At 33.0% G+C, this 15,699-nt stretch overlaps 1 protein-coding gene and 1 pseudogene across 2 annotated transcripts; one reads left to right on the top strand and one right to left on the bottom strand.

Moving 5' to 3' along the window:
* The first annotated feature begins 1,557 nt into the window (after positions 1–1,557).
* On the top strand, positions 1,558–3,229 carry LOC146908331 (uncharacterized; annotated as a pseudogene).
* A 4,736-nt stretch (positions 3,230–7,965) lies between these two features.
* On the bottom strand, positions 7,966–14,247 carry LOC146908330 (F-box/LRR-repeat protein At3g03360-like). Of its 2 annotated transcripts, XM_085727556.1 has the most exons (6): positions 13,951–14,247; positions 13,505–13,715; positions 10,269–11,058; positions 8,967–10,028; positions 8,723–8,884; positions 7,966–8,465 (listed from the first exon to the last, which is right to left on the bottom strand). In XM_085727556.1, exons 4-6 carry the CDS (start codon positions 9,969–9,971, stop codon positions 8,166–8,168), a joined length of 1,467 nt encoding a protein of 488 aa, XP_085583682.1. In that variant the 5' UTR covers positions 9,972–10,028; positions 10,269–11,058; positions 13,505–13,715; positions 13,951–14,247; the 3' UTR covers positions 7,966–8,165. The 2 variants fall into 2 exon arrangements, with proteins under 2 accessions (XP_085583682.1, XP_085583683.1); XM_085727557.1 differs by lacking the exons at positions 13,505–13,715; positions 13,951–14,247 and having other exon boundaries at positions 10,269–11,187.
* Positions 14,248–15,699: the final 1,452 nt, after the last annotated feature.

Genomic DNA, 15,699 nt, shown 5'->3' with positions numbered 1-15,699 from the left:
AAAAGACACCAAAAATATGATATTCTTATAACAAAATTTGTTATAGAGGATAATTGAAATAGAAAAAACCAACTATTTTGATATTATTTATGTTATTATTTCACACTCCTTAAATTGTTTCTCCTACTCAAATATTTAATAAGTCATTTATATGATGATACAAATTTGTATTCATGTTACACAAAATAACGTTATTGAGTAAATATAGTATTTGTAAAAAATATATCTTTTATTTTTTTAACATTTTTAGCCTTCAAAAAATATTTTAAACATTTATTTATTTATTATGTTAATTCATAATAAATTCAAAGTTTTGTCCTCGTGAACTTAACTCAGTTGATAGGAACAATGCATAAATACATGCCAAGTCCGGGGTTCGAACCACGGACACCATAAAAAAAAAATTCACAGTTTGTACAATATTTTGCCAAACAACATTTAACTTAAAAATAACTTTAAAACTAAAAAAACAAATAAACCAAACAACTTTAGCTTCTTTCGTAAAGGCCTTTATTTTAACTTTGTTTTGAAGTAACTTTCAAGTTGTAAAAAACCTTGGCCAAACGGTATCTAAGTTCAGCTGGAAACACTGCTTCACTTTCTTCTTCATAAGAGGTCATTTTCTTCCTTTTTTCATGGTTCTGAGACCATGCATGACTTGAGTTGACAGATTTTTATGGCTTGAGGGGTTCATTTTTCGAAACTGTTTCAGTTTGCCTATTCAAAGTTCTGCATTCAACCTAAAATATTAGAGCTTACTTATAAAAAAAAAAAAAATTATAGGGAATATTTTGTCTTGACTTGGCTGTTTAGGATAGAGAATATTAAGTTAATGTTATTCGAAATGTTAATATGTTTGTTGATGATTATACGATGCGATATCATAACTTATTCCACCTCAATATTTGTTTTGCTTTGATAAGTAATTTCATATTTTGTGTTTGTAGGAAGAGCAAACAAATGAGCAGGTGATGATGGAAAAGGAAATAGCACAAAAGAGGAGAATTTTATATATCTTTTAGATTGGGGAAGTTGAACTTCTTCTTTAAATTCTCTATTTTGGATTTCTTTCAATCTTCTTTAAATTAATATATTGTTTTTGGCATGTGCATCAACTTTGTTCTTTGTGTGCATTGAATTTCATCATGGTCTTAGCTTAGCTTTCTAATATTTTTGTATTTGGTAAGTTTCAAGTTTCTATTAACAAGCATCATTTGTTGCATTTTTATTTGTCAAATATCTTCATTTGTTAATCCTAGCATGATGTATGTTAAGATTTGTTAAGCTACCATGTTGCCGTTTTAGAGACTTATAGCAATAAATATGATGTGTACCACTAAATTCATTAGATTGAAACAATACATGGATTGTGGTGAAGAATGTGAGTTTGAAAAAATTGGATTGAAACTATATATGAATTGTGGTGGAGAATGTGAGTTTGATAAATATGTGCATCATATTGAATTGACCTGTATAATCTTGCTATGGAACTTTCATAGCTTAAATCTCAGGAAGACATTGGTGTGAAAAATTCATAGGTGTAAGCTTACTTATATGATGGCTACCGGGAAGACATTGGTATCGTTGAGGCTTTCAATAATGCAAATCTCGGAATCGCCAAAAAGGATGTACCTGACTTCAGGTAAATAAATAGGCTATATAACATATAATCATGATATTGTCATGTCAATGCACTTTGTGAGAGCATCTTGGTCATGGTGTCAATGGATATTAATTTCAGTTTCTATGATCTTTCATCTCCAGTTTACACTCAACCGCGATATTTGCCTCCGTCGAAGATGCTTGATGCTGATATCACTGGTAGTGTTATCGGGGAAGGATGTGTAATTAAGGTAAATTGTTTCCGAATCTGTTCGAAGAATGTGAGATTTATACTTTTCTTGACAAAGATGTCAAATATGATTAAATGGATTTAAATGTGAGAAACTTTAATTTTTCCTGTTTCCTAGAATTGCAAAATCTTCCATTTAGTGGTTGGGTTGCGGTCTTGCGTTACGTTTAGAAAAACGCAAAAATTCAGCAAATTACATTCAGGAGCTGAAAGAAAGGAAATACACGAAAAACTTGATAAATGGTTTATGATACTTGATTCATGTGGATTTGGTAAAGTCCCTTTAAGCGCATTTATAAAGAATGCAAATTTTTGTTGGATATTTCTTCACCTGGTACCTCATCTAACTTTTTCTTACCACTTTAGGTTTAGGATCCATATGAGCCTTAATCTGTCATACTGCATTGGTTTCTTGGACCATGTCAGTGCTTGCTGAGGCAATCCTTAGTCCTTTTTGGTCTATAAAAATTAGAACTTATTAAACCACCTTTCACATACATGTACTGTTAGCTAGGTCATTTATGGTCATGCTTGTGGTTGTGCTAACATCAATCATGCTTACATATCAAACCATTATATTTACATATCTAAAGTTTGGTATTTGGTGTAGAAAATTCAGGTTTACACGTCTTTGACTTCTTTGCCAATTCAATCCTTAGAGAGGTTCTCTTTGCCATTCAGAAGGGAAAACCATATGCATTTTCTCCTGGAAGACGAGAGTTCTTGAAAAATTACAAATCAAGCTTGGAGTTCTTGGCTTATCTAGAAGGTAGTAGTCATATCTCCTTTTAGCTAATCTCACTTTTCACCTTGAGAAACAGAAATAAAGAAGAAAATGTAGCCTTAATGTGTCAAACAAATTTGTTAATTTAACAGTGTATTTGCTAGATTTATCGATACATGTCTAAGATTATATGTTCACTAATATATGTCATTTAATTCCATGCAAGGATACTGTATGTCCAGATCTGCTGTTGCTAAATTTTGATCTGAAGCAATCTATACCGAGTTCATGAAGTAATGTAATTGGAAACTTAGAGAGTATTTTGCTTTGAGGTGATTCTTATCTTTAAGATGCTCATAAATTTATAAGAATACCTGAATTATTAGTGATATGGATCTCATATCTTCAATTGCCTCTGGTTTCAGGAAATAACAGGGTCTTTAGATTCTATGTTGACAACATCCAGTCCTGTCCCCGTTCAAAATTTAGATCATGGCGAAGTAAATTACTATTACTAGGACTTAAAGCTAAAATCAAGTATAACTCTGTTGGAGAGTTTGAGATTGTGCTGGAGAGAAGAAAATGGTTGTGTAGTAACTTCCTGGCAGGACAGATCTTTGTTTTCAACAACAGCTTGGAGAGCTAGGAAGTAATTAAGACTAATTTTCAAGCAAGAAGAAGAACACTATATTAGAAAGAAGAAAAATATGATATGAAGTGCAGAAATGATGGGTAGAGTTTTGAGGGTTTTAATTTTTGTTTTTGTTTTTCTTTGTTTGAAGAAAGAGTTTACGAATATGGTAATGAGTATTCATTTCATCATTGTCAATTTATAGATACTTTTATTTTCCTACTTGACTGCTACTCATTTTGTTCTTCATGAACTCTATACTCTAGCCTGTAGGGTACTTGAATGTATAATACTTTGGACTTACCGTTAACTCTAATCCAAAACTATCTTAACTTGGAAATGTTGTTTCTTTGGTTCATTTTGTGTCATGCGAATGTAATCGTAATTTGCACATCATTGGTTCCTTCATTGGTTCCAATTAGTTTAATCTTAATTATTATGTTGTTTTCCCGATCTCATGAACAAAATATATGCTTTTTTCATGAATCAAGACCTGGTAAAGCTTTGATAAATATTTTGATAAGTATTTCTAATGTTTGTGCAATATTCCTTAATTTGCTCATTTTTCCTCTGAAACAATTTTTTTACAAAATAGGTTCTTTAACCCGTGCGAAGCACGGGTTTGTAACTAGTTGAAAAATAAAATAAAATTCACGGTCAATCGTCACGGTCAACTTCCTTTTTTTTGGTGGTAGCCGGGATTTGAACCCCGAACCTTGCATATTTTATGCATTGTCCATATCAACTGAGCTAAGCTCACGGGGACACGCGGTCAACTTCCTATGTGTATATTTTAAATTATGTTGCATTTGTGTGACACATGACACGTAAAATTTATAGTTTTTATATAACTAAAGGTATTTTACTCATTTAAATACATTAATTAATATCAATTACATTTTTTTAAGTTAATCGATTAATCTAAATCTAATTGTTATTCCGAAAATCTTATTTCATTTTAGGCTTAATTGCAATTTTAATCTCTCATTTATTCAATTTCTAGATTTTAGTCCCTAATTTTTAAATCCACAATTTCGTTCCCTTAATTTTTTTTCAATTACTATACCATCAAAGATAACACCAAAGAGAAAAAATTGTTGCACACTGCATTCTCAATTACTTTACCATACAGTCGAAGTCAAGTAACAATTATCACAAATAAAAAATAGCACAAGAAAAATAATGAATAAATAGGCTTATTCGTCCTTGAATTTGGTCAATCAATAAATTTACTCCCCGAATTAATGGAAATAGCTAGAACAACCCTCAATATTTTAGTGTTCAATCATTGATATTTTAAAATTTGAGGGACGATCTTACATTAATGGAACATTTTGGCTAATCGAATGTTATAAAATTCAAGGGATGTCCCTCAATGTTATAAAATTGGCATCGTTGTATTTTTTCCTCTTAGCCGCGAGTTTAAATGCTTCTTGCATTTACTCGTCGTGAATAAATTTGCTATTAAAAAAAATCATTTGAGATGACTTTAAATGAGTCATCGTTGATAGACTAATCAAATTTTCTATCAATAATGCATTTGATAAAGTCGCTAAGACCCATCTAAATGAATCACTCTTCTCTTCTTTGATGCGCCAAACAACCAACTTTCCTCACCTTTTTCTCTCATCTACGCTCAAACCAAACAAAGGCTAATAACTCACAAGTCACAACCATTTGCTCAAGTTTATGAACATATTTTAAAACATTCCTAACAATCTCAATTTCATGCCAATTGTCAACACAACCTCCCAATTCAATAACTTTTACCTTGTCATGATAGAATATTTCAACATCCCTAATATCTTTTTGTTTTCATAGAACTCTACAACTTTGTCAAAATTAAAATAGCATCATTCTTTCCATATTTTGTTCTTTAGATGATATGAGCCTTAGGATTAATTAGTATTAATAAGCGAGACTTTATGCAAGTAAAATTGATGTCAATATATCATATCCCATAAGAATATCGTCCGGTGGAAAACCACACTTTTACACGCAAGAAATAATCCCAATCTTCAATCTGAAATGATACAATTCATGTTACACCACAAAAAAAAAAAAAAAAAAAATGTTCTTATGAGCATAATTCAACTGATGGAGACAATGCAATTTAATATATATAAGTTCGAATTTCAGACACCCCATTTATTTTCATGTGAAATTTAGTCATTATGTTACATGACAAAAAAAGTCAATTTTAAAATAATCTCAAACATTAGTATACAATAAGACGATTGATATAAAAGTTGTGACGTTATGAAATTTACTTGGATATATGTTTGTGGGGTAATTTTTATGCGCATAGATTTATTTTTTTGAAGAAGCAAAAATAAATTATATATACCAACACAAACAGGTTTACATTGTAAGCACAAGGTGTGCCAACAGAATGCAACCAAAGTCATACGATAGGACTACACAAAAGCGCAATTAACAAGTGCCCAAACAATCTAAAGGGCATTAAAGCCAATAGTGAACCCCTAACCCATAAACAACATTAGCCGCCTTCATCCACCAGTAACAATGGATTTTTATTTTTTCAACCAGCTGATGCATGTCAGTCACCTTGTTTTGAAACAACCTGCTATTACGTTCTGACTATAAAACCCAAGCAAAAGCCACAAAAGTTGCATAAATGATCGCCGAGTCGCCGACCCACCCAAAAGGTAGATATACTGATGAAAATGATCATGAATAGCAAACGAATCAGCCCCAGAGACCTCTATCCAACCTCGAACAAGATGCCACAACTCTCTAAAAATAGTACAAGAAACAAACATGTGTTGAGCTGTTTCCACTTCCCCGCACCCAGACACACACAACTGCGCCTCAAGAGAGATGATCACGCGAGCCATCAGATTAGATTTTGTGGGAAACCTGCTGCGGAGAAGACGCCACGCAAGGAGAGACACTTTAACTGGAACATGTTTGTGCCAAATGAACTTGGAAACCGTATCCAACATCTGACTGTCATCTACAGTAAGCATATGGTACACGCTACGGACATAATAGCCACTATTATCAAGGTGCCAATTTCATCGACCAGAAATCGAAACCTGCAAAACATAATATCAGACAACAACAACCTACACTCCCGAACCAAGTCCTCCTCCCATAGAAATTAAACTAAAAAAAGATATGATAAAAATACACAGGGCCAGCCCTAGGGCATAGGCCGCGAGTGCGACAGCCTAGGGCCCTTGCCGGTAGGGGGCCCAAATTTTTTTTTTGGTGGGGGCTGTATATAGAAATATTTTGATTTTGGGGGGAATATATAGGAAACTTCTCTGAAAAGGCCCAATATTTGACATGATATAGGAATGGGCTGAAATCTGTTATTATTTTTGGCCCTTTTAGTGAAATTTGCTATATATATCCCATGCAGCACAAAAATTTCTATATACACACTCCTGTAATTTTTTTTTGGTTGTTCTTAATGATATGCTCGAAAATTTATTATCGAAGAAATTGATGATTTTTTTGGGCCCTTTGTTCCTAATAATGTGTTTCACTAATATTAAAAATATCGACGATATTTATTATCCATTATCCAAGAAATTGGGATGATTTTCATAACAAAGCAAATTTTATTTTAGTTGAAAATGGGATGCTAAAATTTCAGTCTACTTCGCATGTGCTATTTTTCTCTACTTCTATGATATTTTTTTTTTGTTGGTGTATATAGAGTATTTAATTTATTTTCAGATGTTGTCTAAAAAAACATTTATTTGGTAGTGAAAAGCGAAATAAAAAAACTAAATGAAGAGCTAAAAAAAACACAACAATAAGCTAAAAAAAATTATGATGTATTATGTAAGAGCTTTTTTTTATATTATGTCTAAGGCCCCTAAAACTCTAGGAACGGCCCTGAAAATACACTTGGATATAAGTACCCTTTTGAAGAAAATAAGTTCAGACTAAAACAAAATTCGAATTGTTTGCCATCATATTTATGGCTGGAGAGATTAATTTAGGAAAGAAATAAAAAAGGGCAGTGCTATATCTAGCGAAAATAATTTCGCGGATATATCACGAGCGCACTTTAACATGTACCAGGCTACTCTAGCTTTCAATTTTTTGTGTGCACACTAACATTCAATTTTTGCAAGTTTATTAAGTTATTTTTTAGTTTAATTCTTTATTTTGGATTTAATTTGTATACATTTAAAGCGTAATTTTTTTAACATGCATGTTATCAAATCATTATATGATGTCACATTGTTAGATAAGTTTCTAAAATATGTCTAAATATATCTATTTGGCGTAATTTAATATAGCGAAGGGATGCTTCACGAATATTTCACGAAAGATATGGCACCATCTTGTATTCTTTAACTCATTCAGTTTATCGCATCTAATGAAGAGTTTAGTGTCTCAGAGGTTATTTCTCGTCCTCTATACGTCCACAAGAGACAAGACCACAACTGCAACCCACCGTCTATGATTTCATCACATGCTTATGGAGCTGACATGGCCTGCAAAACTCGTTTCACCTCTCGTGGAATTTGAAGCTGCTACATACGCTTATAAAGCTGCATATAACTATGTTAAACTAATGATATAACATCACATACTTGCAATGAAGTGAGCTATGGCGGTGATGTGCTTGGTATGATGGTCTTTAGCAACATGACGGTGTCTTTTTGCTTTTGAGGCCACACGTGGCTATTTTTTTCTTTTATTTAATACATAGTAGGATAGCAAAGAAAGAAACAAAGAAATAGTTTAAACTATGCAAAGTAAAAAGGAAAGGAATAAACACAATTGCAACATTCATGAAATTCGCTAGCAATTTCCTTCGTCGCGACATATAGCAACGCCCTTTATAGAATATTATCAATGATCATAACTTAATTGTTAATGATCATTCTAACAATAATATGATCATTAGCAGTAAAGTTATGATCAATGATGATATTATATAAATTATTTGCAGCAAAAATTGCAAAACAATGTTATACGATCACAAGTTTTTCTCCTTGTACTACTTGACCACGAAGCTTTTCACTCATCTTTTCACGTCCACCTTGAAACCAAATAGGATTAGACTTCCAATCCAATGATTCATCTTCTCTCCAAAAGGGGCTCACAACTATTTCCTCAAGTTTGTGGGCACATTTTAGAACATTCATAACAAATTCAATTTCATACCAATTGCCAACACAGCCTCCCAATTCAATAACCTTTATCTCGTGCGAGAACATTTCAACATCCCTAGCATCTTTTTGATTTTCATAGAACTTTGGATCTGCAAACTGTCCAAATTAAAAGAAACACAACAAGATCAACTAGGTCAAAAAGTGTAAATTCAAGGATGTTTCAATATATCAACAAGATCAACTAGCATCCTTATATTCAAATTGATTTTGAATATAAGGATGTTTCAATGTTGTGGCCTTAAGTGCAAGATCAACTAGGTCAAAAGTGTAAATTCATTTCCGAAGCTATGTATATAAATCCGAACGATAACCATTAAAAAAAGAAGAGAGTAAAACATGTATATTAAACTCACCATGACTGAAAGTTTCTGCAAAAAAGGACAAGCTTGAAGGATGTTTAAAATCCATAAAGGATCATACTCCACATCATCTAATATTTCTGAGTACAAGAAAATGAAGAGGTTCAACTGTTTAAGATGTTTGAGTGGTTGAGTAGTTTGCAGGGAAGTTGTGACCTAAACAAAATGTACGTGGTAAGATTAAAGAAACTTAAATGCACAAAAAAAAAAATCATTCTTCCAACACTTAGTGACTAACCATTGAAAATGTGGTCAACCGCATAATCTCAAGTTCTGGAAAAAAAGTTGCACATAAAGCAACATATGTATTAAGCTCTTGTTTCAATGAAATGAAGAATTCAATTCTCTTTAGTACAGGGGTATTAAAGTTCAAGGTATTCAAACCGTTCTCCAATGAAGTGAATTCAAGACAATCTATCTCCAATGAAGTGAGATTAAGGCAATCGAGTAAAATCAAGTTTACTTCCGCTTGGTAGAGAGTTTCGTATACGAAATAGCACCCTATAGCCTTGAGATGACATAGAGATGAACTTACTATCTCTGGCATTGATGATTTCAACTCACAACAAAGTAAGCAAAGCTCTTCAAGTTGTGGACAATTAGATAGCAAACTTTCAATGAAAGTTTCATCCAGCTTTGCACGTTTAAGCGATATAGTTCTCAAATTTTTTAATGGAGTAAAGTCACAATTAGTGGGATGGAAAACAATACAATTTTCAAGACATAAGTGGTTTAGAGTTGAAGCATTGGTCTCCAAAAATAAGGCAAAGTCAATTTTACACTGATTGCGTCGAGTAGTGTAATGTGCATAAGGGCTTCCTTTAAAGAGTAGATCAACTTTTACAACTCCCCTTGCAATCGCAAAACTTATCCATTGATCAATAATGTTGCTTTGTTTATAATCTAAGTAGAAGTTCACCAGGAAAGAATCAATCTTTGTTCCTTGAAATTTTTTTACAAACTGGTTTACTCGTTTTACAAATTCATCCGTACTTAAATTCAAATCTACGTATCTATCAATTGTAGAACCACTAGGGACTTCAACGAGATACCCGGTTTGTAGTAGTTCCTCCTCGCTGCTTCCAAGAACATTTAAGATATCAAAGTAGAGATCCCTCCTTAAAGCCCAAAGATTGCACCACCTTCTAGACAGTATACTAGTTTTCAACAAATCTTTCATCGATAACATAGTCAGGATATAAGACAAGATGTCATCAGACAACTCACTAATGCGATCATCCATTTTTTGGTCTTAAAGAAAATAGTCCCAATGCATCTGAAATTTAATATATTTTTGTAGCTGCAATGAAAAGATACAGAGTGAAAAAAGAAATTTATATAATCACGGTGGAAATCAAAATGATTGTTTCTACTATGTAAGATGCAAATTGAGGCTCAATCTAGGGTGGAAGACCTTGGTAGGTCTCCATCATGATTCCTCTCCAACCAGTGAACCTAATCGTCTGCTTTAATTGTAATGAAAAAGAAAGAAAAAAAACATGGAAATAAGAGAACTTTGAGAGATGAGATGATAACTCACTCCGAGAAGAAGATGCTGTGCAAGAGAGTCGAGATTCTGGAAACAAGGAGGAACTCACCGAATTATGTATTTTGCAGCGGCACCGCTTTGCTATTCACTTTGTCTGGAAACAAGGAGACTCTTACTTAATAATCGTAACAAAACATAACAGTAAAACCAACCAAACGTTATAAACTCAGTCACGTGTACTTTCAATTGTTATCCGTTGTTTCCTTTTTTTACTCAAATTTGTTATTTAAAACAAACAATTGAACAAAAATATGCAGAAGAGAAAGTAACATATTTTGAATAAGATTAGTAACAGTCGATCTTTCAGCAGAGCTTATCTATGTAGTTATCATTGCCGCCATGGTTGCTGTCTTCAAAGACACCAAATGGCGGCAAATAGAGACACACTACAACCACTGCTCCATATTCTCATAGTCTCATATTGCCGCCAGTCTCCCATCATTGTTGTTGTTGCCTCTCATCGCCATCGTCGTTTTACCAGTGTTGTCTCTCCCCACGAACCCATCTGCCTATCTCTCCTGGTTCTCTGTCACTAGCAGCCGTGTATCAGCATTTCAACCACTATAGCCACGAGGATGGGATGTGCACGTAAGAGAAGAATGCACATTGTTTGACGAAAGTCTGTAACTTGCACTGCACTCGTTAAAGCACCTTTCTGTGGCAGAGTTTCAAACGCTGAAACTGTGTTTTCTTCAAGGGGGCAGCGGGTTTTAAGCATGGAGAATACATGGTTATTTAATCTCCTTGCTTTTTTCATTGCCTCTAATAAGGCTTCCCATCCCTGTTAAAACAAAACTAAATGCAATCAATAACCAGCATAAATGATACATAATCATAAAATTCTAGAAATGAGAGAAAAGTGAGATATGATATTATTTCTGATGAAAATGAAAATGAAAATGATTTTCATGGCGTGGTTTCAGTTATTTATAATATATATAAAGAAAACTACCCCTTTCAGCACACTTTTGGGTGAGAAAATCTTGTGTGGACCAGGACCAAAAAATTTGGTTTGGTCACACACACAAGAATTTGCCTTCTCTCTCTTCTCTTCTCTCTTCTCCATTTTCTCCCTCTTCTCTTTTCTCTCTCTTCTCTCTTCTCTCTTTGTGTGTGACCAAACCAAAATTCTTGGTCCTGGTCCACACAAGTGTTTCTCCTTTTGGGTTGGAATTTTCTTTCCAAAAATACCCTTAATTTTAAATACAAATAGTCAATTATAAAATAACACGTTGATTAATAATCAATGTCACTAATCGTCACCGTTAACTTTCTTTTACCACCGTTAACAACAGATCAAACTAAGAAAAAGTTTAAAAATTATATTTACATTCTTTTTGTCTCTTCTCATGAATTCAAATCGATCAAGAATTCATCATAGTACCCTCTGATCACATCTCATCACCTCTAAAAAATTAGAAAATTCCAAAGCTCAAGAACTTGATTAATACTTCTGAAGCACCATTGAATGGAATATATTTAATATCCACTTCATGAATTGAATATCTTTTTGTTTTATCCTTCGAGCAATTTACTTTCCGCCAACAATACAATTCAAGCTTTGTTTTTACTTTTTTTTTTTTGTTAAAAGAATGAATGAATGAATCAGAATTTGAGAAAATCAAAGTTGAACAATAATCACTTATGAAAAAAATAATCCAAAGTTTATGTTTTATCCTGCTTTATTTCTCACGGGTCTATGACTTTTTTTAATTTTTTTTTAAACAAAAATAATAGCCGATGAGGATTGGACTATAAATCCTCTAAAAAAAAATTAGTAACAAACGTGAGCAAAAAATATTGTTAAAGATTGGACTTTAAATCCTCTAAAAAAAGATTAGTAACAAAAATGAGCAAAAAATAATGTTAAAGATTAGACTTTAAATCCTCTAATAAAATATTAGTAACAAACGTGAGCAAAAAAAAAGATTTGTAACAAACTAAGCAAAAAATAATGTTAAAAATTGGACTTTAAATCATCTGATAAAAATATTAGTAACAAACGTGAGCAAAATATTATGATTCAAAATCTTTTAGAAAAAGTTTTGTTAGCACTATATTAAATGGACTATAAATCCTCTAAAAAAAGATTAGTAACAAAAGTAAGCAAAAAATATTGTTAAAGATTGGATTTTATATCCTCTAAAAAAATATTCGTAACAAACATGAGCAAAAAATAATGTTAAATATTAGACTTTAAATCCTTTAATAAAATATTAGTAACAAACGTAAGCAAAAAAAAAATATTAGTAACAAACATGAGAAAAAAATAATGTTAAAAATTGGACTTTAAATCCTCCGATAAAAATATTAGTAATCAACGTGAGCAAAAAATATTGTTAAAGATTGTACTTTAAATCCTCTAAAAAAAGATTAGTAATAGACGTGAGCAAAAAATATTGTTGAAGATTGGACTTTAAATCCTCTGAAAAAAAGATTAGTAACAAACGTGAGAAAAAAATAATGTTAAAGATTGGACTTTAAACACTCTAAAAAAAATTAGTAACAAACGTGAGCAAAAAATAATGTTAAAGATTGAACTTTAAATCCTCTGGAAAAAAATATCAGTGACAATTGTGAGCAAAATATTATGTTAAAGATTGAACTTTAAATCCTCTAAAAAAATATTAGTAACATATGTGAGCAAAAAATTAATGGTAAAGGGCAGACCATTCCCATTGTCGGAATCTATCTTCCATGACATGTTTTCAGTCATGGTCAATTATATGTAGCTTTATCGAGAGGAATTTCTCAAAATTCAACAAAAGTTCTCATTAATGAAGGGAAAATAGAAGGAGAAGATGAAGACTTTACGAAAAATGTAGTTTTTAAAGATATTCTTTTATCGCAATTATAGATTTATGTTATGATGTTACTAATTACTATTAAAATAAACAATAAAAGATCATTATGTTTTCTTTATTTTATATGCAGACAAGCTAAAATATATGTTGAGTTCATAAATAATTGTTATATAACTTGACAATATTTTGTTTATAAATCAATATATCAATAATTTCCATTAATATTTAAAAATTTAAAAATTTAAAAATTTTAATCAAAATTATACAAACAAACATAATAAAATAATAAAATAATCACATGTGTTAACGCAGTAGAAAGAGCAGTGAAAAAATTCATTAAGGAGGACAATAATTTTATTAATATAATACATTATGCTTATGTAAAGCAGTGAAAAAATATTTTGGGTCGACCGGGAAATAAACCTGAAGAGCAAAGTGAGAGTTTTTTTTGTGTTTGCACGACAGATGCAGCTTCCACTTCTGCGATATTGAGGATCTGATACGAGAAGTCAAAGAGCTCAAAATGTAGCTGTTGCCCAAGCAAATAAATTATGGTGCAGCCTCCCCAAGCAACTGAGTCTCCCAGTCTTTCAGGACTACTTGATTGTACTTGGGCAGACTCTTCCAAGTATCCCTATGTAGCTCAAGCAAAAGCACGTGTCAATAGAAAATTAAGAGATAAAAAAGAAAGAAAAGGACACTAGCAAATTCATTAATGAATTGGACCAAATCAAATCTTACAAAGTGGTTCAAGTTAATTTTTGGTTTACACATGAAGCCAAATAGAGAAGAGTTCTGTAATTGATGTATATCCTTTGACATTATAGTGTAAATAATTAAATCAAGAGCTGTAGAGGGTTGCTACTTACAATTTGGAGACCACTGTATATCCGGTAGAAATCTTTTGAAATTGTAATGTCAATGAAGCCTGTCTTGGGTGCAGCAGCACTCCATTTACTACAATATTTATCTAATGCAGCACCATGTGAAAGCAAGCGCATACTCCAGAACACTTCCAGTATTCAAGTTAGCCTTACATAAAAGATCTGTAATAAAAGAGACAATGCCTGAACCATTAATAAAAATATAAAATATCATAAAAGTAAAAAGACATAACATCATAAAAGTAAATGTATAGAAGACAAAACACGGAGATCTCTAGAAGCAGTGACAAAGAAAAGGGAGAACGGCTCTAAATCACAATTAGCTTCCTCCGTCGCTAATTCTTTTTACATTCACTTTGAGGGCTTCTTGGATGTCTGAATTACATCTCCAGTTCATTTCTCATATGACTGCAACGTGTGGGCCGATATTCAAGCTACTCCGCAAAGAGCAATGTATTGTGTGGACGGATGATTGCCAGAAGGTCTTCGACAGCATCAAAGAATATATGCTAGAGCTTCCGATTCTTATCCCTCCGGTTGAAGGAAGACATCTGATTATGTATCTAACTGTACTAGAAGATTCTATGGGTTGTGTGCTCGGACAACAAAATGAAACTGGAAGAAAAGAGCATGCTATTTACTACTTGAGCAAGAAATTCACTGATTGCGAGTCATGATATTCCATGCTTGAAAAGACTTGTTGTGCCCTAGCTTGGGCTACCAAACTCCTCCGTCACTATATGGTTAATCATACTACTTGGTTGATATCTAAAATGGATCCGATCAAGTACATCTTTGAGAAGCATGCACTAACAAGAAGAATTGCCTGATGGCAGATGTTGTTGTCCGAATATGACATTGAATACCGCACTCAAAAAGCATTCAAAGGGAGCGTCCTTGTAGATCACCTGGCCCACCAACCCATTGAAGACTATCAGCCTATCAAGTTTGACTTTCCAGATAAAGAAATCATGTATTTGAAGATAAAGGATTGTGACGAACCGTTGTTTGGAGAAGGTCCAGATCCTAATTCAAGATGGGGCTTGATTTTTGATGGAGCCGTTAATGTCTACGGTAGCGGAGTTGGGGCAATCATCATCACTCCGAACAACATGGCAGAATATGAAGCATGTATTATGGGTATTGAAGAAGCCATCGACCTTAGGATCAAAAATCTCAACATATATGGTGATTCCTCTCTCGTAATCAATCAGATCAAAGGAGAATGGGAAAATTGTCACCCTAGTTTGATTCCTTGCAAAGATTATGCAAGACGTTTGTTGACCTTTTTCATTAAGGTCGCGCTACACCACATCTCTCGCGAGGAGAATCAGATGGCAGATGCTTTAGCTACTCTATCATCCATGTACCAAGTGAACCGTCACAATGAAGTGCCATTAATCAGTATCAGACGCCTTGAAAGGCCTGCTCATGTGTTTACAACTAAAGAAGTGGTTGATGACAAGCTGTGGTTTTATGATATCAAGCGCTTTCTTCAAAGTCAAGAGTACCCGCTCGGATCGTCCAACAAAGATAAGAAAACTTTGAGAAGATTGTCTGGCAATTTCTTTCTGAATGAAGATGTGTTATACAAGAGGAACTTTGACATGGTATTACTCAGATGTGTGGATAAGCGCGAGGCAGATTTATTGATGCACGAGATACTTGAAGGCTCCTTCCGAACTCATTCTAGCGGGCACGCAACGACTAAGAAGATGTTGAGAGCAGGCTATT

This window comes from Medicago sativa, chromosome 7, assembly GCF_051527215.1.
Source record: "Medicago sativa cultivar Bolivia chromosome 7, Bolivia_mono, whole genome shotgun sequence".
Lineage (NCBI taxonomy): Eukaryota > Viridiplantae > Streptophyta > Magnoliopsida > Fabales > Fabaceae > Medicago > Medicago sativa.
The sequence above is the reverse complement of the archived record's forward strand: the minus strand, read 5'-3'. Positions and strand labels throughout refer to the sequence as shown.

Excerpts from the sequence above, each read along its gene's own strand:
- LOC146908330 (XM_085727556.1), bottom strand. The coding sequence starts at position 9,971 with ATGGATGATCGCATTAGTGAGTTGTCTGATGACATCTTGTCTTATATC. Across the intron at positions 8,885-8,966 it reads GGTTGACCACATTTTCAATG|GTCACAACTTCCCTGCAAAC; the intron begins GTTAGTCACTAA and ends CATTTTGTTTAG. Across the intron at positions 8,466-8,722 it reads TGCAGAAACTTTCAGTCATG|TTTGCAGATCCAAAGTTCTA; the intron begins GTGAGTTTAATA and ends TAATTTGGACAG.